Here is a 21,491-nt window from a genome sequence, read left to right as displayed (position 1 = left end):
TGTACAGTGCAGTGATCAGGCATCTACATCATCCCTGAGGTGGTCTCTCAAATGGACACGGGTCCATTGGATACCCTACAAAATCTTTACAACATTATTGATTACATTCTCCAAATTAATTTTCAAAACCCGGTGGCCGTCTGGTGGTAAAAAGGCCTCTTTTTTATCTGACCAATAGTCAGATAGTTGTTACCACGGGAGGGTTTGGTGACTTGCTTCCTTCCTTCCTTCCTTAGCAGGCTGCTCAGAGCCAGAGGACCTCCTGTCAAAGACCCTTCAGAGGCAAGGCCTATAACCAGGAGCTCCTCCAGGTAAGGCTCTGTCTGGTTTGACTGCTGCGATATCCCTGGGACAGTCAATAAATGCTGTTGAAGGAATGAGTAAGTTCTTTGTCTGGGTGACATATTAGGAATCATTTCCCTATTCTGGAGATTCCTTTTCAAAAGGAATTCCTTTTCAAAAGGAGATTCCTTTTCAGGGTCAAACCCTGAATGATGGGTGTGTGTGTGTGTATGTGTGTGTGTGTGCATGTGTGTGCGCATGTGTACGTTGAGTAGGAGACAGGAGAGAGTAAAAGGAAACGCAAAGTAGGACTTGCTGGTTGAGCTCAGGAGAGCTCCCTGCCTTCCTCTTACCCCACCCAGTGATCGGGTGGACTTATTAGACCCTTCGAAGTCCCATCCTTGGCACTCTTGGCTACTGTTTCACTCGAGGACAGGAGAAGAACCCGATGACCCTGGGATGCATTTCCTTCCATAATATGTGTTTAGCAGCAGGAAGCTTGTGCTGGGAGGAAGGAGGTAGAAAGGCTAGCCTCCATCTCTCTTTCAGTCCTTCTCCCTATGTACCTAATACACAGCAAAGGGATTTGTTTATTGTTAAGACTCCCATCAGGGACCTGTGCTTACCCTTGCCTAGCCTCTCTGTAGCAGTTTAGAGGCTTTTTGTTGCGAGGAATGAAATACCCAACTAAATGTGATTTGTATAAAAAAAGATATTTATTTATCTCACTTAACAAGACATTATAGATAGATGGTTCCAGGATTGGTTCAGTTGTTAAAGTTTTCCTGTAGGGTTTATTTCTAATTGTGGTAAAATATACATAACATAAAATTTACCATTTTACCAAAGTGTATAGTTTAGTGGCATTAAGTATACTCACATTGTTGTCTAAGTATCCCCACTATCCATCTCCAGAACCTTTTCGTCATCCCAAACTGAATTCTGTACCCTTTAAACAATAACTCCCCATTTCCCCCACCCTATTCCTAGTAACCACTATTTTACTTTCTATCTCCATCAATTGGACTATTCTAGGTACCTCCTATGAGTGGTGTCATATAGTACTTGTAAGTGGCTTATTTCACTTAGCATAATGTTTTCAAGCTTTCTCCATGTTATAGCATATATCAGAATTTCATTCGTTTTTAAGATTGAATAATCTTCCATTGTATGTATATACCACAATTTGTTTATCCATTCACTTGTTGATGGACGTTTGGGTTGTTTCTTCCATTTGGCTATTGTGAAAAATGCTGCTACGAACATTAGCATACAAATATCTATCTGAGTCCCTGCTTTTAGATCTTTTGGCTCTAACTCAGCAGTGGAATTGGCTGGATCACATAGTAATTCTATGTTCAATTTTTTAAGGAACCTCCATACTGCTTCCCACAGTGGCTGCACCATCTTGTATTCTCACTAGCATTTCATAAGGATTCCAGGGTCTTCGTATCCTCACCAATACTTGGTCTTTGTGTGTTTTAATAATGGTCATCTTGATGGGTACTTCATTGTGGTTTTGATCTGCATTTTCCGAATTATTAGTGATAGGTTATTTGTATGTGTTCTTTGGAGAAATGGCTATTCTCCAAATCCTTTGCCCATGTTTGAATACAGCTTTTATTTTGTTTTTGAGTTGTAGGAATTCTTTATATATTCCGGAATTAACCTCTTATGAGATATATGATTTGCAAATGTTTTCTCCCATTCTGTGGTTTGCCTTTTTACTCTGTTGATAGTGTCCCTGTTGATAGCGCACTAAAGTTTAACTTTAATGAAGTCCAATTTATCTATATTTTCTTTTGTTGCCTGTGCTTTTGGTGTCATATCGAAGAAATCATTGCCAAATACAATATCGTGACGCATTCCCCCTATGTTTTTCTCTAAGAGTTTTATAGTTTTATTTCTTATGTTCAGGTCTTCAATCCATTTTGAGTTAATTTTTGTTTATGGTGTAAGAAAAAGGACCAATGTCATTCTTCTGCAGGTGGCTATCTAAAGACCATCCTTTCCCCATTGAATAGTCTTGGCACCCTTCTTGAAAATCATTTGACCACTTATGCTTAGGTTTATTTCTTGTCTCTTTATTCTTAGGTTCTTTTTATCCTTTGGCTCCATCAGCCTAAAGTGTTAGGCTTTTTTCCTCATTGTCACAAAATTGCTGCCTCAGAACCACATATCTTATCCTATAACCATCCTCAAAGGCAAGATCCAAAGATGTGTGGGTGGGCGTCTCTCTCTTTTTAACCAGGAATATTTCCCAAAGGCCTCTGGTGCCAGCAGATTCATCTTAAGCCAGTTTGTAACTGCTTGTGAAAGCAGATTATTACATATTGTAGAATTTTGTGAGCTGGTTGCTAAACCCCAACACCCTTGAAATTGCCATGGTGGGAGCATTTATTTATACCATGGAACTTGATGAATGCTACAAATCAGGACTTTTTTCCCTAGGAGGGTATTTACCAGCACACTCTTGCTGTAAATCTTATTAGTCAGAACTGGATGATATGGCCACTCCTAGCTTAAGGGAATCTTAGAAAGTGAGTATCTGTCATTTTCGGCCTCTGTCAAAGGAAGTAGATTTTGCTAGCAGACAAAGGGTGAGTTGGGGAAGCAACTATGGTATTTGCCACTAATGGCTCCCAATGGTGGGAGCTATTTGTAGTTACTTAAAAGGCTGTCTTTGAAATGTCTCAGAAGACAGAATGCTATGGGCTCCGTGGAAGAATGGACAGAGCTTTCGCAGTTGGTATTACACCAAGGGGTAGGGCGCCAGGGCAGGCTTTCTAAACCATACAGCGAGAACCTGGTAAGGATGTGGCCTCAGCAACTTCCTGTGACCTCAATGGAGGGCCTCCTTGACACAGCTCAGAGACTGTGAACAGCCAGTGTCATGAGGCTTGGGTGCTGATGAGAAGGGAGCATCCCCGAGGGGCTGCGACAAGCACAGGGGTCTTAGAGGGTCGTAGAAGTGTTTCCTGAAGAAGAGCCAACAAAGGAAGGCCTGGCTTCCTTGGCCAAAAACTCCTTGCTGACCAGGCCATGGATGGCCATGATCTTGAGGAGTCCGTGGCGAAATTTCTGGCCAATGAAGGCGTAGATGAGGGGATTGAGGCAGCTGTGCGACAAGCCCAGAATCTCGGCGGCTTCCAGGGCGTGGTCAATTTCGTTTCGGCGGTCACAGGTCTCCTTGATCACCCCCAACCTCATGAGGGTGTCTGCCATCAGGACCAGGTTGCGGGGCAGCCAGCAGAGCAGGAAGACGAGCACGACAGCAAAGATGACCCGCATGGCCCGGTGCTTCTGCCCCAGGTGGGCCTGAAACAGCGTGCGCAGTGTGAGTCCATAGCAGAACAGCATGATCAGCAGAGGCAGGAGGAAGCCAAAGGTCTGCGGCAGGACCCGCATCACCATGCGCCATTTTGTTGTACTGGTGCCCAAGTCCTCGTAACAGAGTGGGCTGGAATTGTGTGGTTTATACTCCCTGCGAAACACAAAGATGGGCAGGGACAGGATCACCGATAGGGCCCAGATACCTATGCATATAAACTTGACCCAGTGCCTCTTCTGCGTCAGTGTGCGTGTGGCGTGGACAATGGCCAGGTAGCGGTCCACACTGATGCAGGCCAGTAGTAGAATTCCACTGTAGAAATTGATTTCCTTCAGGAGTGAGACCACCTTGCATAGGGGTGTGCCAAAGACCCAGCCGTTTGCCTTGGAGGCAGCCCAGATAGGCAAGGTCAGGGCTAAGAGCAGGTCGGCCATGGCCAGGTTCAGCAGGTAGACATCAGTGACCGAGCGGCTGACCCGACTGTACAAGACGACCAGCATCACCAGGGAGTTTCCCAGCAGGCTCAGCAGGAAGACAAGGGCATAGATGGTGATCACAACATACTTGTTGATATCCCAAGATTGTGGTCGGCATGGGGCAGTGTCTGATAGACCAGGGGGCAAGTCAGTCGTGTAACTGTAATTAATGTCGAGATCTTCCAAGCTGTAATTCTCCCAGTTGATGTCTTCCATATTTGAGTCACCCATATTTGTGGCCTGGAGAAGGGAGATGAGCATTATTGTTCAATAAAATCTCCCAGTTTCCAGGCCCTTTGCCCATGAACCTAGGATAGGATTCTTTGCATTGGCTTGTATATTAGATGGAAGTAATTGTCACTTCAGGAAATAGCAGGGGATCTAACATTATGAGACATGTTTAATGATAAATTTTACATTTCACAAAAAGAGTACAGTTCCCTTCAAAGTCAGAGAGAGGTTCTCAGAACTTTTCATGATGTCGCCATCACCCAAACGTTGTGAAAAACTCCCTTCAGATAATCCTTACAGAATACGTTGTCTTAGATGCCTCAATGGTCAGCAACCCTGACTGCTGAGGCTGATTTTAATATCAGAAACATGAGGTGCCATTCAGTTTCTCAATCTGGGGGATTAAGCAGGCAATCCAATTGGGTTGAACCCCAGATAAAAAATCAAGGTTTAACTATAAAGCTGAGAGAAGAATCCCTTTGTCAAATTTCTGTAAGTGATTTAAAAGAAGTGTTCCGGAAAAACAGTTTGAGCAATAGTGGCATAGAGTTTCAGAATGCTCAAGCTAGGATAAAGTTTACTTGGTTAGCATGGCGCCATGTTGTTCTTTTGGGATGCAGGAAACCTGCTCAGAGAGGATTTGTGTAGTTTGAAAAAATACATTAAAAGGCATAAGCAGGGAGTTGGCTGACTGATTCCCCAAGTGGGCGGGAATGTAACAGATTATCTTGGGAGTTCTGGACAGTCGTATTCTGCCATGTAGTGGGGCAGAGACAACCAAGACACTCCCAGATTAAGGAGGAGGAGCAGCAAGAAGCAGAGAAGGCAGCGGGAGGCTCACTCCCCTTGGCCTGGTGGCTTCCCAGTCTTGGTGGGGACCCTTCCTGTCCTGCCATGCATGCCTTCATCCATCCCTGCCTGGCCAGCACCATCGGGTAAACCCATCTCTGTCGATTCTGTCCTTGTTATGGAGTTAGTGGAGAACCTGCTTCTGAGGAGAAGCTGCAATCACTCTGAAATATTGTCCCAGTTTTCAAAGAGGAAGTAAACTAAAGTAAACCAGCTACTGAATTCGCTTCCTTTTGAACCACAAAATATATGGCCATCATGCCATTTCTTTGTGATGAGGTATGAACATCCTGTGAGCATATGCAAGTCTATCACCCACCTCCAAATGGAACGCAGCGTTAAAGAGAAAAACGCAAAGTCAAAGTCCCAGGCATGACTTCCCAGTCACTAGGACGATTATAATAAACAAAGATGGACAATGACGACGCTGAAGAGGAGCTAGAGAAATTGGACTCCTAATACATTGCTGGTGGGAGTGTTAAATAGTATAGCTGCTGTGGAAAACAGTTTGGCAGTTGTTCAAAAAGTGAAACATAGCGCTAGCATATGACCCAGCAATTCCACTCCTAGATACATACGCAAAAGAACTGAAAACGTATGTCCTCGCAAAAACTTGTACGTGAGTGTTCATAGCAGCATAATAACCAAACACTAGACACAATTCAACTGTCCATCAACTGATAAATGGATAAACAAATGATGGTATACACACACAAGGGAGTATTATTCAACAATAAAAAGGAAAGAAGTACTGATGCACACTATGACGTGGATAAACCTTGAAAACATTATTCTAAGTGAAAAAAGCCAGACACAAAAGGCTTTATACTGTATGGTTGCAAGTATGTGAAACATCCAGAGTAGGCAAATTGGTAGAGACAGAAAGTAGATTAGTGGTTGCCAGGGGCCAGGGGGCCAGGCAGAAGGTTAATGAGTGCAGGGCTTCTTTTTGGGATGATGGAATTTGATAGTGGTGATGGTTGCACAACTTTGTGCATATACTAAAAATTACTGAGTTGTACACTGTAAATGGGTGACTTTTATGTTGTGTGAATTATATCGCAATTAAAATAAAAAAGATGAACCAAAGGGTATAGGCTTGCAAAGCAAATACAAATACTAAAACAACATTAATAACAGAAACAACAACAAAGGTCCTAGGAAGCTTTTCTCTTTAGCAGAAGAAAGTCTGTCAATCATATATAGCAAAGAAAGCTGAGGGGGGGTTAAGAGAAACTGGAAAACTAATGCCCTTTTTTCCCAGAATGATGAAATTATTAGTCTTCACTTTCCTGAGAAGGTATTATTCTCTGCCCTGAGTGATGGGGCCAGATTAATTGCCTTCTCAGCACATGGAGACCACAGATAGAGTAGATTGGATCAGTCCGTGAAGTTAGAAAGATGTGATGAAGAGGGTGGGGCTCTGTCAGCCAGGGTGATAGGGCAGCAGTGGGAGAGGCAGATAGAACAGCTGGCTTGGCCAGTGGTGCTGACAAGAGCTGCAAGAAATCATTGGTTCTATAGTTCCATCTTCAAGAGCAAGTTTGCTCAGAGGCCCAGGGTTATGTCCAATGAAGTTACGAGGTCAAGCGTGGGTCACTTCTGGGGGCAGATGATCAAAGATACTCTTAAGGGAACAAATGACCTAAGAGAAGACCCACCTTTGAGAGAGGATGCAATCATTGATGGGTGCAGAGAGCTTGTACCCATAGAGAGGAGAACCCCACATTTCTGCTCAGGCAGGGCTGAGGCAGCCGCAGAAACTGCCCTATGAGAAGAGGCAGCAGCAGGCAAGCAAGCGTGTTTCACAGGTAAGCCCTCATTCTGGATAATCCAGGCTGCAGGTGTATGGGTGAACTCCCCTCCCCTGCAAGTCAGGACAGAAGTAGAGAACTCAGAAAAGAGAAGCTGGCCAGAGCAACAACCTCCAGCCACTGCATGTTCTGTTGTTTGTTTGTTTTTTTAAACCAGTCTCTAAGAGGATGTTGTAGCAGTTAAAGGTAAAAACTAAGGGAAGGACACGACACCTCTGAGAGCTGCTTTGTGCCTCATACGTACATGTTCTCTCTCAATCATTGCAAATAGATGCAATTAAGCCCCTGTTTACTAGTGAGAGGACAGGCACAGCAGGGCTCAGAAACCAGCCTCTGGTCAACAGAATCTAGAAGTGTTGCAGCCAAAATTCCAACCAGGTGTGCATGGCTCTGCATGCTACTTTCAGTCTACAGACTTGCTTCTTTAAACATCACACTCTGAGCTTTCTTGGAGGAGGCCGAAGTGCAACTTTCTTCATTCATCCAAATCCAGGTTCATCCGACACCAGCTACCTCTACCATGCGGCCTAAATTCTACCCAATGAGATCAAAGTCTCCTGTACAAGAGGTATACTGGTGGGTAAGTCATGCCACATCTGCCCTGGCCCCCAAGATCAGCCCCCTGGGTCTGTCTCCAAAAACGTTTGGTGGTGACATCACCAAGGCAACAGATGATTGGAAGGGTCTGAGGGTCATAGTGAAACTGACCATTCAGAAGAGACAGGCCCAGACTGAGGTGGTACCTCTGTCTCTGCCCTGATCATCAAAGCCCTTGAGGAACCGCCAAGAGACAGAAGGAAACAGAAAAACATTAAGCACGGTGGAAATATCACTTTTGCTGAGATCGTCAACATTGCCTGACAGATGTGGTACTGATCTTTAGCTGGAAAACTCTCTGGAACCATTAAAGAGAGTCTCGGGACTGCCCAGGCTTGAACTGCCACATTAATGGCCGCTACCCTCATGCCATAATAGATGATGTCAACAGGGCTGGGGTGGAATTGGGGTGGAATGCCCAGCTAGTTAAGAGCTATGAGGATTATTTGACAACCAAAAAAAAAAAAAGAAAAAAAAAAAGAAAAAAGAAAAAAGAATCACACCTCATACATTATTTTTGTAAACTAAATTCTTGAGATATCGTTAAGTCAATGTGTATATAGTTTAGTTCACTCCCATTCTTTGATGTGCTGTACATTGCTTTCTTTGCTTTTCCTTAAGCCCAGAATTAAAGAAACAGCCCTTGCAAGAATGATAAACCAAACACCCTTGAACTGGCTGACCCCTAGTGACTACCCAGCCATGTTCTCAGTGACCCAGCAGGAGATTCCCTCATCGAGTGAAATTGCCAGCCCCTCATGACTAATACCGTAGTAGTTCAGAAACTCTATAGATGGCACGATTCTAATTTATTTCATGAAAATGCTATAGAACGAGGACGTTTACAGGATCCCAAATATTTAAGGTAATCTTTGTAATACTGTGTTTCCTCCAAAATAAGACCTACCTGGAAAATAAGCCCTCGCATGATTTTTCAGGAGGACATTCCCCAGACATAAGCCCTAATGAGTCTTTTGAAGCAAAAATTAATATAAGACCCAGTGTTATTTTCGGGGAAACACGGTACCAACAAAGAAATCAGTCATTTTAATATAATTCCAGTATTTTTTTCTCTCTACAAGTATCATCCATACACGTTTGCATTGAATATATGGGAGGAGGGACTCAATAGTGTCTGGTACTTCTGCAGGACCAGTCCTGGCCAAAGCAGGGACAGCTGGCTGAGTCTGGAAGGGAAATGGGTGGGCAATGAATTGCCCTAAGTGGTTGCTGAAGAGACATATAAGGCAGAGGGGCAGAAGCTCTCCCTTTGGGGATAGAGAGATCTAAAGAGAAAATGAAGGGATTGAGGGATGTGGGTGAGGCCCACCAAGGGTGGGGATAGATGCCTGGAATAAATGCAGGCGAGTGTCAAGGGGAACAGGGAACAGAGACATTCTGAATGGTGGGAGGGGGGGATGTCCCAAGACTTACCCGGATTCTGGGCTTTTCACCTGTAGGACACCTTCAGGAGGTCAGATGTGTCTGACTGTAAGGGCGGCAGTGGTGAGAACACAAGAGGAAGTGAGTGGTGGATTAGATTACTCAATTTTGGGGTGGAGCCCTTGAGGGTGCAGGACGCTCCTGATATCTTGAATAATTAATTCCCAGGTCAGCTCTCAGATCACTAGACATTTTATGGGCTGGGAGGGTTCATACTGGGAAAGGACCTTTGGTGTTTTCTAGCCAATCTTTCTGTGTCACAGCTGAGGAAACGGAGGCCCATCCAAAGGAAGTGGTTTGCCCAGGACCACACAGGTTTCTCTTATCTTTGCCTCCATCTCAGCAGCCGCAGGCTCGTTCACCTGTCTGACTCTCTCCACACTTTAGCTGCCCAGGGCTGCGCTGTGGCTCCTAGCACTACCTTTCTTGAATATCTTTGACATCTCAAAGGGGAACAGCTAAGACAGCACGGATGTCACTTAGGTTTCTGGAGAGTCTGGTGCTTTCCTCCCTGGACCTAATGCTTCTTGTCTCTACCCCATCCACCCTGAGAATCCTTAAAGCCTCACAGATTCCTTCTCCATGTCCACCTCAAATGGGAGCCCAATTCCAACTCACTTTCTCTTTCATCCCACTCCGGAATCATCTGCTTTGACCATGAGCCTCCCCTTAGGACATTGCCCTTCTTTCTTGGCTTGTACCCTGGGATTGGGTCTGCCATAGCTACGACATTTGGAACCAAGACCCTCTAGTTAGGAAAGAAAGCCTTTTGGTAAAAGTTAAAATCCCACTCAAGTCCAAACACATTTTTGAAAATAGTGTTGAGTGACACTACGAGTATATTCTGTCGCATTTGCTATTGATGGCAATCGAAAGGATACATACAAGCGGAGAAGTGAACACAAATTCACTGCTCCCTCCTAAGCCCTCACCTCAATCCTTCCCACCGCTCCTTACCCTAGCCTCTCCATGCATGCTCCATGTATCCCACTGACCCCTCGAAGCTTGTCGCAAACTCAGCCTGACTCCTGGCCGGGCGCTAAGACCAGACAGGTCTTAGCTCATTACACATGGAGAGAGGTAGATGAGAGCAGTGGTTAAGAACTCTGTTAGCTGAGCAACTCTGGGCAAGCGACCTTTCCTTTCTGAGTCTCAGTTTACTCATCTGTAAAATGAGGCCCATGATAGAATCCAGCTCATCAGATTGTGCTAAGGATGAAATGAGGGATTACTCCCAAAGCACTTAAGACACATAGGAAGCACGACGTTAGCATTTATTGTCACGATCATTATTACTGAAATAGTTTATCAGCTGATAGCAAGCATGCTGTCTCTCCCACTACATTCCCAAGCAATGGAAAGCAGTGGGTCTGCTGTCCAGGCTGACTTCAATGTACATCTTAATTCGTTCTGAGCTAGATAACAATAGTCACACTAGCTGGACTGTTGAGTGCCTATAGGGTTTAGCTTCCGGGAAAAGCTTCTTCAGAATCTGTGTTCTTTACTCTTCACAGCAACCCCTATGAAATATGCACTTTCTGAATGAGGAAACTAAGACTCTGGGAGTTAAGCAATTTACCTAGAGTGACGCAGATGAACTGGATTTTAAGCAGTTTTTAAGACATTCTTTTACCTGACCTCTTTGTCCCAGACAACTGAGTACAAAAGGTGTAGAAAGGAGAGCCCAGATTTGACATTTCTCAACTGGCCTGTTTCTTGATTTTCACTAGGTTGATTTCATTTCCACCGAGAATGGCAATGGCAGGGTGAATAAAGAACCAGCTTCCAATCCTGATTCTGCAGTTAATGATCAGGGTGAGCTTGAACAAGTCATTTGTCTCTGAGGCTTGATGTGGTTCTTTGGAAAATGAGAAGATTGTTCTAGATCTGTGCTGTCCAGTATGATAGCTATTAGCCACATGTGGCTCCTTACGTTTAAATTAGTTAAAACAAAAAAATTTAGTTCCTAAGTCATATCAGCTACATTTCCAGGGCTCAATAGCCACACGTGACTAGAGGCCGCCATTTTGGATAGTGCGGATATAGAATATTTCCATTATTGCAGCAAGTTCTTTGATATTGTGCTGTCTAGGTGAAGATTTAGTTATCTTTAGCTCTAAGGGTCTGCAATTCATCATCTCAGTTCTCAGGGGACTCAGACTGAAGTTTCCAAGTCTTTTCCATCAGAAATATGTCCCCATCAATCCTAAGACTGAACAGCTCACTTATCTGCTGTTGCTGCTACAGCTGCTGTTGGTATTGGAGTGGCCTCTGATAACTCTGTGACTCAGGGCTTGGTAGCAGTCAGGGCTGTTGGACAGGAAAAAAGTGAAGCAGGTTTTATGGGGAAACTTCTGACCCAGGGTTGCCAAGGAGGAAATCCGAAAGGCCCACCAGGGGAGGTGTTCCCACAGAGAAAGGAACAGTAAGGCAGGTCCTGGGACTCTGACTCCAGCCCAAGGCTCCACCGGGTGATTCTGTGTCAGCGCTGGAGATTTTCAAACCTTCCTGTCTTGTCTAATGGCTTCTGGAGACGCCTGCCAGTCTGAAGGTGGAGGTTTTCCTAGTCCATCTCTGTCTCTGAGCATTTTTAAAAGGAAGATGCTGGCAACCCCTACCCCCATCTGACAGACTTGCCTACACTTGCTGGTGTACTTTCTTCCTTCTTTCTAGGGTCAGTGTGAGAAGGGTCCTTCCTCTTTCTGGTGAATTCCTGCACCTGGCTGTGGGACTCACTGCCTCTTAATATCCTTGAGGTTCCTGTCTCCCCACCCTTTTGCCCTTCAACCACCTTCTTCTACCTCAGCCCCTGAAACTGCTTACATCTTTCTCTTCCTTACTTTGTTTTAGGTTTCCCTTTAGCTACTGCTCCACAGTGCCCTCTCGTTCATAAGAAAACTTCTTGAAAAAGCAGCTGTCTCCACTTTGCCACCTTTTGTCACTGCTCAACCCACTGCAACTAGCTTCCTTCCCATCGCTCTGCTGAGACAGCTTTTGCCAGGGTTACCAGTAACCTCTGGGTTACTAAATCTAATCAACCCTTTTCTTAAAGAAAACTGTCTTAATATTATAAAAATAAAGCATGCAGGGGTTCCTGGTCAGCTCAGTTTGTTAGAGCGTGGTGCTCATAACACCACGGTTGCCGGTTCGATCCCCACATGAGCCACTGTGAGCTGTGCTCTCCTTAAAAAAATAAAAAATAAAAAATAATAAAGCATGCATATTGTAGAGAATATTGGTGATGCAAAAACATATAAAGTAAAACTTGAAAAATTCCCTACCATCCCTCTCTCTGTTCACCCACATTTGTTTTTTTCTCCCTAGACTTTTTCCAATGTGTGCAAAAACATGTTTCCTTCCTTCTTTCCTTAATGTAAAAGATATTTAACTAGTTATATTTTGTGTTCCTTAATAAAGTATCATGGACCTATTCCATGTCAGTACATGTAGGTCCAGCTCATTCTTTTCAATAACGACATAATGGTCAACGGTGTGTGTATGTATCATGATTTATTTGATAATTACCTTATAGAAGAATATTTAGGTTCTTGCTATGACCTTCTTTGGATGTAGGTCTTCGGGAACTTGTATGAATGTTTCTGTAGCTTAAGTATAATTTTGCTGGGTCATATCTGTGCACGTTTAAATTTTTATAAAGATGACTACATTGACCTTCAAAAGGACTGTGCCAGTTTACTCTCCCATCATAGTTTATAAAAGGACCTGTTACCCTCCTACTCATACTATTGCTTCTTAGCCTGCTGCATGTTTTTAAACTTTATTTATGGCGAAATGGTTACTGTTCAAGTCTTATCTTAGAGGATCTCTGCATCTCTTAATCCTACTGACCCGGTTTTCCTCTTTCTCCTGAACCTCTCTTGGTCTCGTTTGTTGCTTTCGCTCTCAATGCATTCTTCAAATATAGATTTTTCCAGGGGTTCTGCTTTGGTTCTCTTCTCTACCTGCTCTCCCTGGCCAGCCCAGCTCCTTCCTTGTCTTCAGCCACCATCCAATATGCCAGTGTTTCTCACACCTGTAGTTTCTAACTTCTAAGTTCTCTCCTAAGCTCAGACTCTTCCATGCACTTACCTTCTGAAATCTCCCCTGAAGTCCCACAGATGCTGCAAACTCAACGTGTACCAAACCGGTCTCCCGGAATTCCCTGATACACATGCTCCCCTCCCGAGAGTCTTCTCATCTACCCGTCTGTTCAAGCTGAAAACAGGCACACCCCTCACACTTCCCTCTCTCTTCCTCTCTCCAGAGGCTCTCTCCTTAATATTACTTTTTTTTTTTTTAAGATTAATATAGCTCTTGACAGTGTTAGGCAACAATTCATTCTCTCTCGCCTGAGCTACTGCAATCATCAGGTGATAGCTGTGGATTCCAGAGCTGGGCTGTCTGAGTTAGGATCCCCGCCATGTCACTTACTGGCTGCAGACCTTGGGCAAGTTATTTATTCTCATCGGATCTCAGTTTCATCATCTGTAAAATGAGGGCAATGAGGACACCTATTGCATAGGGTTGTCGTGTGGATTAAATGAGTCTATACATAGCAGGTAGGACAATGAAGTTCGTGAACTCATCCTAGAAAAAGTGCTACATACCTCATGGGTGAATGTCACTACGGTCACCTTCGAAGTACTCCCGTTGGGAAGCTATGCACTGACGCCAGTGCCTAGTCCACCCTTCAAAGCCATTTTGGAACTTTTTTTCTGGAAAGGCCATCAGAGCTGTCGTCGTATTACCCTTGATGTCCTGAATGTCATCAAATGTCTTCCTTTCAATATTTCCTTTATCTTCAGGTAAAGAAAGAAGTCACTGGGGGCCAGATCAGGTGAGTAGGGAGGCTGTTCCAATACAGTTATTTGTTTACTGGCTAAAAACTCCCTCACAGACAGTGTCATGTGAGCTGGTGCATTGTCGTGATGCAAGAGCCAGGAATTGGTGAAAAGTTCAGGTTGTCTAACTGTTCCATATAGTACAGTTGGTTAACTGTTTGTCCAACTGTTACAAATTCATAATGAATAATCCCTCTGATGTCAAGAAAGGTTAGCAACAGCTTTGCAACAAGTTCGCGGACTTAATTGTCAGGCCTCGTATAAAGCACTTGGAATGGTGCTTGGTACTGTTGGCTGCTGCTGCTGCTGCGACTACCACTGTTCTCCTAGAGGCTCTCTGCCTCGAGTCGTTTCCCCCTCAATTCATCCTCCACTCTGCTACCAGAACAATCTTCCTAACGTGTGAATATGATCACACTTTTTTTCCTCTTTCAAGGACCCCATTACTCTTCAGGCGGAGTCAAAATCCTAATTCATGTACCTGGTGCCCCTGTGTCTGACTCCCCCACCCCCTGTACTTCTCCAGTCTCATTTCAGGCCACACCCCCTTGAACCCTCAATTTCAGCCACAGGGAACCATGTGTACTTCCCCCAAGGAGCTGTCCTGGTTCCTCCTCAGGGCTTGACATGCATTTCCCTTTCCCCTGGTGCACTCTTTCTTACCCTCTGGGTCTGGCCAACTCCCCCCTTTCCCTTTAAATTCAGCCTGGTGGTCAGCTTCAGGGACTGCCATCCGTACTCTCTGCACCCCTGGGCTTACTCTATCATGACTTGTTTGGCTGCTTCCTCCTCCTAACTGTGAAGTTCATAAAAGCAGGCAGTGTGTGTGTGTGTGTGTGTGTGACCTCTGTACCAGACCAATCAGTGTTTGGTATATCCTAAGTGTTTAATATAAGTTTTTTGAGCACTGAATTAGTTGACAAAGTGGGGGATACTGATGGACATTGGAGCATTCAAATGACATCTAATTAAAGAAATAATTATGTTGCCAAAATCTCCCAGGGTACCCCGAGCCTGTAAGCTCAATGAAGTCACATCAATAGCAATAACCCAGATTTCACTGGCTCAGACCCGTGTGCTTCATCTCCCTGTGAAGTGCTCCCCAGGAATTTGGGGGCATCTCTCATGTACTTCTCTGGGTACTGCTGTGCTAGATATGTGCCCTGGAGTCACTGCTGAAGCTCTGGCACTCTCGCAGTGCAATGCTCTGGGGAAGTCTATGGTGAGCCTTGGGAAACCTTCTGCTAGAGGGTCCCTGGGTCTAAAGAGCGTTTCCAATGTCTTTGTGGAAGTCTTATGCTCTCTATTGGACTTGGTAGGGGCACCTTGGGGAGTAGCATTGAGCTAGAGGCTGGTCCCCAGCAATGCCCTTCCATCCCTCCCAAATAGGGGGAGAAGGCCAAGCTCTTCCATTCTTGGCCCCTGATTTTCTTCTTATGATTTCTTGTCCAGGAGCATCTTGCTTCTGCTTTGAAAATAGACTTTTTAGGCCCCTCTCCCCCATCAGTGCATCAGGGAGTTCTTAACTCCACACTGGAGTTCCGACTAGAATAAGATGTTTTCTGCTATAATAAGAACCGTGCCGTAATAAAAGTATCTGAGCAAGTCTGACCTCCAGGAAGGGACTGCTGCCCTTTAGGGTAGGGATGATTCTTTTGCCCTGATTGCTCTGGGAGCCTCAGCTCTGCACCCCCTCCTTCCATTCCCTGCTGCCCCCCTCCCCAACCTTGTTGCTGACTTTTCTAAGGAGAAGTTCTCACTGGCTCTCCAGGGCAGGAACTGGTGTTGCAAAATTCTTGCTCCATGTGATGGTAATGAGATGTAACTCTGGGCGGCCCTGACCCCAAGAGGCGGTCTCCAGGCTCCGGTCAGAGCCACAGGGTTGCTCAACTTCTGCAGAAGCTCTGGTCATCCGTGTGAGGCCCGGGGACGATATGCATGCCTGTCTCGGGCTGTAGGCTGCCCTGGAGCCCAGGTAGGCTAATTGCCTTGTCATAGAGAGGGGCCGAACACTTCTTCAGAAACAGTATTCTCAGAAACACCACAGTTGAGTGCCCAGTCAGTAACATGCAATTTGCAAAAGACTTCTTGGGCCGTCAGAGGATATAATCTTGTACCATGGAGCTACGTGAGTCCATATCAACTGTCTTGATTAAAGTCTAGCTGAGTCAGCACTAAACAGAGTCACTTAGGCTCAGCCCCTGCCTCCAGGTGTTCCCAACCTGGGACCGATCAATTCACCACAGTGGTTGGAAGGGAAAGACAAAAAGGCCCAAGTCCCATGTCCATACCTCCTCTCCTGCCCACCAAACCCCGATGTGCTGGGGAGCAATTGGGGCTCCCACAACCTGCTGGCAGGAGGGTACAATGTACAACCTCTTTGGGAAATAACTCAGCAGTTTCTTAAACACACACCTGCCATACGACCTGGCTATTTCATTGTAGGTATTAACCGAAGAGAAATACAGGCATATGTCTACACAAGGATTTGTACACAGATGGTTATAACAAACTTATTTGTGATAGCCTCAAATTAGAAACAACCCAAATGTCTGGCAACAGGTGAACGTGTGAACAAATTGTGGTATATCCATGCAGTGGAATATTACTCAACAGTGAAAAGGAACTATGGCTATATATAACAACATGGATGAATCTCAAAATATTAATAAATATGCTGAGTGAAAGAAGGCAGACAATAAAGAGTACATATGGTATGATTCCATTTATATAACACCCTAGAAAATGCAAACTTGTCTCTAATGACAGAAAGCAGGCACGTCATTGCCTGGGATGAGGACAGGGGAGGGGGAGGGAGAGATTACAAAGGGCATGAGGAAACTCTGGGGCTGATGGATGTATTTGTTCATTATTTGGAATATGGTGATAGTTTCATGGATGTAAATTAAAGTCAAAACTCATCACATTGTACAATTCATGTGAATTGTATTATATGTTAATAGTACCTTGAGAAAGCTGTTGAAAAACAACAAAAACTGACCCTGAAACAGACTCCAGGCAGGAAGCACCTGAGGATGCTATTTGTGCAGTGTGTTGAAGTGGGGGCTGGGTGAGGAGGGAGTATGGAGGAGAAATGTCAGGACCACAGGACCTTATTCTTGGTCAAGGACTTTCTGAGCCTGAAGGGACTTTAGAGTGGATGGCACCCGACTCCCTCATGTTACAGAAAAAGTTTGAGGAGCTGAGGGCTTTGCCAAAGTTGCCCAGCTCATCAGTTGTAGATGAAGGCTCACACCTGTCTCCTGACTGCCAGCCTAGGTCCTTCGACTCTCCACACCACAGTCTGGCCATACAAGTGCTGTCCGCCTTAAGTCACCGAGTTCTAGAAGGTAGGACTGGTCAAACCAGAGGTCTGGGAAGGGCCGAGGGAAGGGTGGGGTGGGCTTGCCAGTCTTGGGTGGGTCTTGGTCAGATGCCCTGGGCTTCTCTTTTCTGGGCACAGAGTGGGCAGCAGCGCTCTCGTTTCTTATAATCCACAGAGCAGGCATGGCAGACCAAGCCTCCACAGAGCCTGGGAGAAGAGGGTGAAAGAGTGGGGAGTACACATGGGTGTGTACAGGACAGAGGGTCATGGGGTTCGAACTTCTACTCCACCTGTCTGTTTCTCATCTCCCAGCAGAATGGCTCTGGGTCTGTCTCAGGAGGCCTCACTTTCCTAAAGGTTGTCCCGATGCCTCACCCCTCCAGGGTCCTTAAGTTCAAATGGTAGGTTCTCCTGATGGCCCACTTTCCTCTCTCCTACTGCTTGTCCTGCCACCACATTCCCAGAGGAAGATGAGGGGAGAGTCTTCCTCTGTATAAGAAATCTCTTCCCAGATGAGAAGCCCATGAATCAGTTTACTCTAAGAAGGGTTACACTATCCCATCTTCAGACACCATTCCTGTCTGATCACTCTTCACTGCTCTTATTCATGTCTCTGCTAAGTGCTGGGTAACATGAGTGGCCAGCTTTAAGTGGCCTTTCATAAATGCCCAGTTTCTGTGTCCCTCCCTTCCCTGGAGTGAGCAGAGGTCTATGGGCTGGTGGAAAATGGGTTGTCCCAGAGGAAGGATTCTGTGTCCTACCGATTACCTGCATGGGTAACGCCGAGACAGCCGGCCAAAGAGCTTGCTACAGCTGACACAGCATCCAGGGGCCACGGAAGAGAGATGCTGGACCTTCTGCCACAGGTTATCCTTCTCTCTAATGGGAGCATGGAGGTGGAGACACACACACACACACACACACACACAGACACACACACAGAAGGGGGGGGAGAGAGAGAGAGAGAGAGAGAGAGAGAGAGAGAGAGAGAGAGAGAGAGAGAGAGACAAAGAGAGAGAGAGAGAGAGAGAGAGAGAGAGAGAGAGAGAGAGAGAGAGAGAGAGAGAAATGAGACAGTGAGAGAGACACACACAAATAAGAGAGATCAGTGAGTGTCCAGTCTTTCTGAGAAGATAGATGGTGACACTCAGGTCCCACTTGCCCAACATAATCTTGATCTACTATTTAAGAACATGCTCATCTCTTACCTACTCTAAGGAGCGCTCCCTGATGGGAGAGGCCCCCTGGGTTTTCTTGCTCCAGATGCCTATGACAATGACTATTATCTCTCATTTGGCACTCAGTACAAACTGCCTTGGAGTTATGTATGTTTATGCCCCTACACAACTATCTTCACTGTGTTTTTCAAAGGATGTTTAGGGAGGTGGGTTGTTTTACATTTTTATCGAAATGATACATACCCATGATTTAAAAACCGAACAGTATAGAAGGACCTATATAAGAAAGCAATAGACACCCTTCCCACTCCTTCCCATTCTCAGTGGCAAATCACTTCTTACGTGTTTTAGCTTTTTCTCCTGAGAGTACTTCTATATTTAAGTAACATGCTCTATATTTAAGCGACATGCTCATATTCTCTCCTTGATTTATCAATTGAGAACGCCTTCTATGGCGCTCCTTGCCTTGATGTCAAAGGAGTTATCTCATTTATGACCATTTCCACGAGGTCCTTTTCCCTCCTCCTGATGTAGTTATATCCCTATTTTTGGTTCCTCTATTGGTAACTACTGGACTTTTACAGAATATACTCACACATTTATTTCTCATTCATTCTATTAACTACAGGTAGAGTCTTATGTCTGCCATTCTGTAATATGATGACACCAGTATCCCTTCTCTTCACCTCTTCTCTTTCCCCTACCTCCTACCTTGTCATAGATTCCTGCAGCGCCCAATAGGGTAGCCACTAGCCATATGCGGCTATTTCAATGTGTATGTAACTTAATTAAAGTTAAATAAAGTGAAAACTTCCGTCCCTCAGTTGCACCAGTCACATTTGAAGTACTCAATTGCTACATCTGAGGAGTAGCTACCATATTGGACAGGACAAATATAGAACATTTCCATCTTCACAGAAAATTCTATTGGACTGTGTTATATACTTAGTGTTATTCAGGTGGTAGCACCGATGTTTGTTCATTAATTGTAATTGTTTTCTGTGCTTTGCCTTTAGGTTGATTCTATCATTGAAAAAAAATCAATGAATAGTATTTACATTATTAGACAATACATAAGCATATTGCTTCAAGCAGAACTGTGTTTACCTTCTTGGAAATTTTTTGTCTTTCTAAGACTGTCTAATTGCCTTCCTTTGTTCCTTACATGACTTAACTTTAACATAGCCTACCGATCTCCCCCACCCCAATTCTTCATCACATCAAGTGTTTTACCGATTCTCTTTCTCCCCAGAGATGTTCCTCCTGAGCCCTCAATACTTCTGTTACAGCCTGAACTCACTGCTTCCTGGCCTTGCCTCCCACTTGGCATCCTGGGAATTCCCACATCTTCCTTGGACTTGAACTACTGTTTCCTGAATTCCACATCTTCTCCTTTTTTTTTTTTTGGCTTAACTTCCTTGTTTTTCTGGGACACATCCTTAATTAACTTCTTAAGAAAGGCTGTGTGGGAGGTAAATTTTCTGTAACCTGTCCATCTGAAAAAATGTCTTTCCTCCATCACCTTCCCCACTTGCTTCATAGTTTGGCTGACCATAGAATTCTAGGGCAAAACTCAGCTTTCCCCAGAACTTGAAAGTATTACATCATTGATTCTTAGCATTTGTTGGGTTCTACTTCTTTTGTAAGTGACCATTTAGGATAGTTTCCTTGTCTTTGTTCTAGAAATTTCACAATGATGTCTCCAGATGTGAGGTTTTTCCCCTTTTCACTTATTGTGCTGGTCATTCACTGAAACCTTTAAATCTGAAGATCTGTGTCCATCAGAGCTGGGAAAGTTTCTCATATTTTTATCTGATAATCTTCTCCATTTTATTCTGTCCTTTTTTGGAATTCCTGTCAGTTGAAGAAGATATTGGGACTCCTGGATCGATTCTTTATGTCTCTAATTATGCCTTCCATCTCTCTGTGCTTTTTATTCTACTTTCTGAGAGATTACTTCATCATTCTTTACCAATCTTAGTTAATTTAAAATTTTTTCAGCGATATTTTTAATTTCCAAGAATGTTTATCTTTTGACAGTTGCTTTTCAAAACATCTTGTTTCATGGGAGATGGATCTTCCTTTTTTTTTTTTTTTTTTATCTTTGTCTCTCCCCTTCACGTTCTAGACTCTCCTCAAATGTATGGGGATCCTTGGTGGCCATTTCGTGTTTAAGAAAGAGATGATAAAAGCTGCTGGAGCTCCAAGTAGTGCACAGGGTGTTTGACTCGTGGCTTCCCTTTAAGAGTGATCAGGCAGGGAACTATCTGCCATACCAGACTCTCAAATGCTGGAATTCACTGCTCTTTTATTTGGAACATCTATATATCTCTACATAAGGACCTTTTAATTCTTTGCCTGGGAGATAAACCCCTCACTGTGGGATGTTCTGCAGTTGGGGTGGCAAACAGAAAGCTGGGGGTGTACACTGCACTTTCTACTGACTTTATCAGTTGATTTTTGTGATTTCTGCTCCTAATCTCACATTTGCCATCTTGGTTCCTGGCATCTCTGAGCCCTGAAGTTCTAACTTGGGCTCAATCCAGTATCCACTTCTCTATCCATTTTCTGGCTTCTAGAAATTAGCTGATCTCTCTCATCTGTGGTTGGCTCCTCCTCCTTTCTCTCTGTTGTAAGTTTTATTCTTTTAAAATCATTTTAGTCAGATCTCAGAATGGAGAATAAATGATTTGTGGTCAGTCTACCATCTTAATGCAGAAATCAACCTCCGTGGCTTTTTTTTTTCTTTCATTTTGTGCTTAGGGCCATATCTTCCAATATGCTTTGCAAGGGATATTATATTATAAAGTTTGGGACCTTGGAATGAATTTCTTTAACTCTAAGAAAAACATTTGTCTCTCCTGATGAACTGGTATATTTCCTTTGAATGGACAGTGAAACTTAGGCAAGTTTCTGTGTTACCCTTTTTGATCCTGCTGTCATGATGCTCAGAGCTAAGTTTTAACCCTAATCCTAACTCTTCAGGGTATATATTTTTTGTCTTCCATAAAATCTTCTATTTTTCTTTAATAATCATATATATTATATATATTATCTCTCTGTCTCTGTCTCTCTCTGTGTCTCTCTCTCTTTCTCTATTTATAATTATTAGCTACCTTAAATT

The 21,491-nt window shown here is 44.2% G+C and overlaps 2 protein-coding genes across 10 annotated transcripts in view; both read right to left on the bottom strand.

Moving 5' to 3' along the window:
• Nucleotides 1-987: 987 nt before the first annotated feature.
• CXCR2 (C-X-C motif chemokine receptor 2) lies at nucleotides 988-15,764 on the bottom strand. Of its 5 annotated transcripts, none has more exons than XM_081051657.1 (3): nucleotides 13,631-13,900; nucleotides 9,015-9,069; nucleotides 988-4,329 (listed from the first exon to the last, which is right to left on the bottom strand). In XM_081051657.1, exon 3 carries the CDS (start codon nucleotides 4,318-4,320, stop codon nucleotides 3,238-3,240), a length of 1,083 nt encoding a protein of 360 aa, XP_080907783.1. In that variant the 5' UTR covers nucleotides 4,321-4,329; nucleotides 9,015-9,069; nucleotides 13,631-13,900; the 3' UTR covers nucleotides 988-3,237. The 5 variants fall into 5 exon arrangements, with proteins under 5 accessions (XP_080907783.1, XP_080907784.1, XP_080907785.1 ...); XM_081051658.1 differs by lacking the exon at nucleotides 13,631-13,900 and adding an exon at nucleotides 13,113-13,278; XM_081051659.1 differs by lacking the exons at nucleotides 9,015-9,069; nucleotides 13,631-13,900 and adding an exon at nucleotides 15,625-15,764.
• Nucleotides 14,734-21,491, bottom strand: part of RUFY4 (RUN and FYVE domain containing 4) — a 21,861-nt gene continuing 15,103 nt past the window's right edge. For all 5 annotated transcript variants that reach the window (XM_081051651.1, XM_081051652.1, XM_081051650.1 and 2 more), the window contains 2 exons: nucleotides 17,958-18,068; nucleotides 14,734-17,396 (listed from right to left, as the gene is read on the bottom strand). In XM_081051651.1, coding sequence (XP_080907777.1) covers nucleotides 17,294-17,396; nucleotides 17,958-18,068 — 214 coding nt within the window. In that variant the 3' untranslated portion in view covers nucleotides 14,734-17,293. The remainder of the gene's footprint in view (nucleotides 17,397-17,957; nucleotides 18,069-21,491) is intronic.

Source organism: Rhinolophus hipposideros (genome assembly GCF_964194185.1).
Source record: "Rhinolophus hipposideros genome assembly, chromosome: 6".
In the NCBI taxonomy this organism is placed as follows: domain Eukaryota; kingdom Metazoa; phylum Chordata; class Mammalia; order Chiroptera; family Rhinolophidae; genus Rhinolophus; species Rhinolophus hipposideros.
Note: the sequence above shows the minus strand (reverse complement) of the source record. Positions and strands in the feature narration are given on the sequence as shown.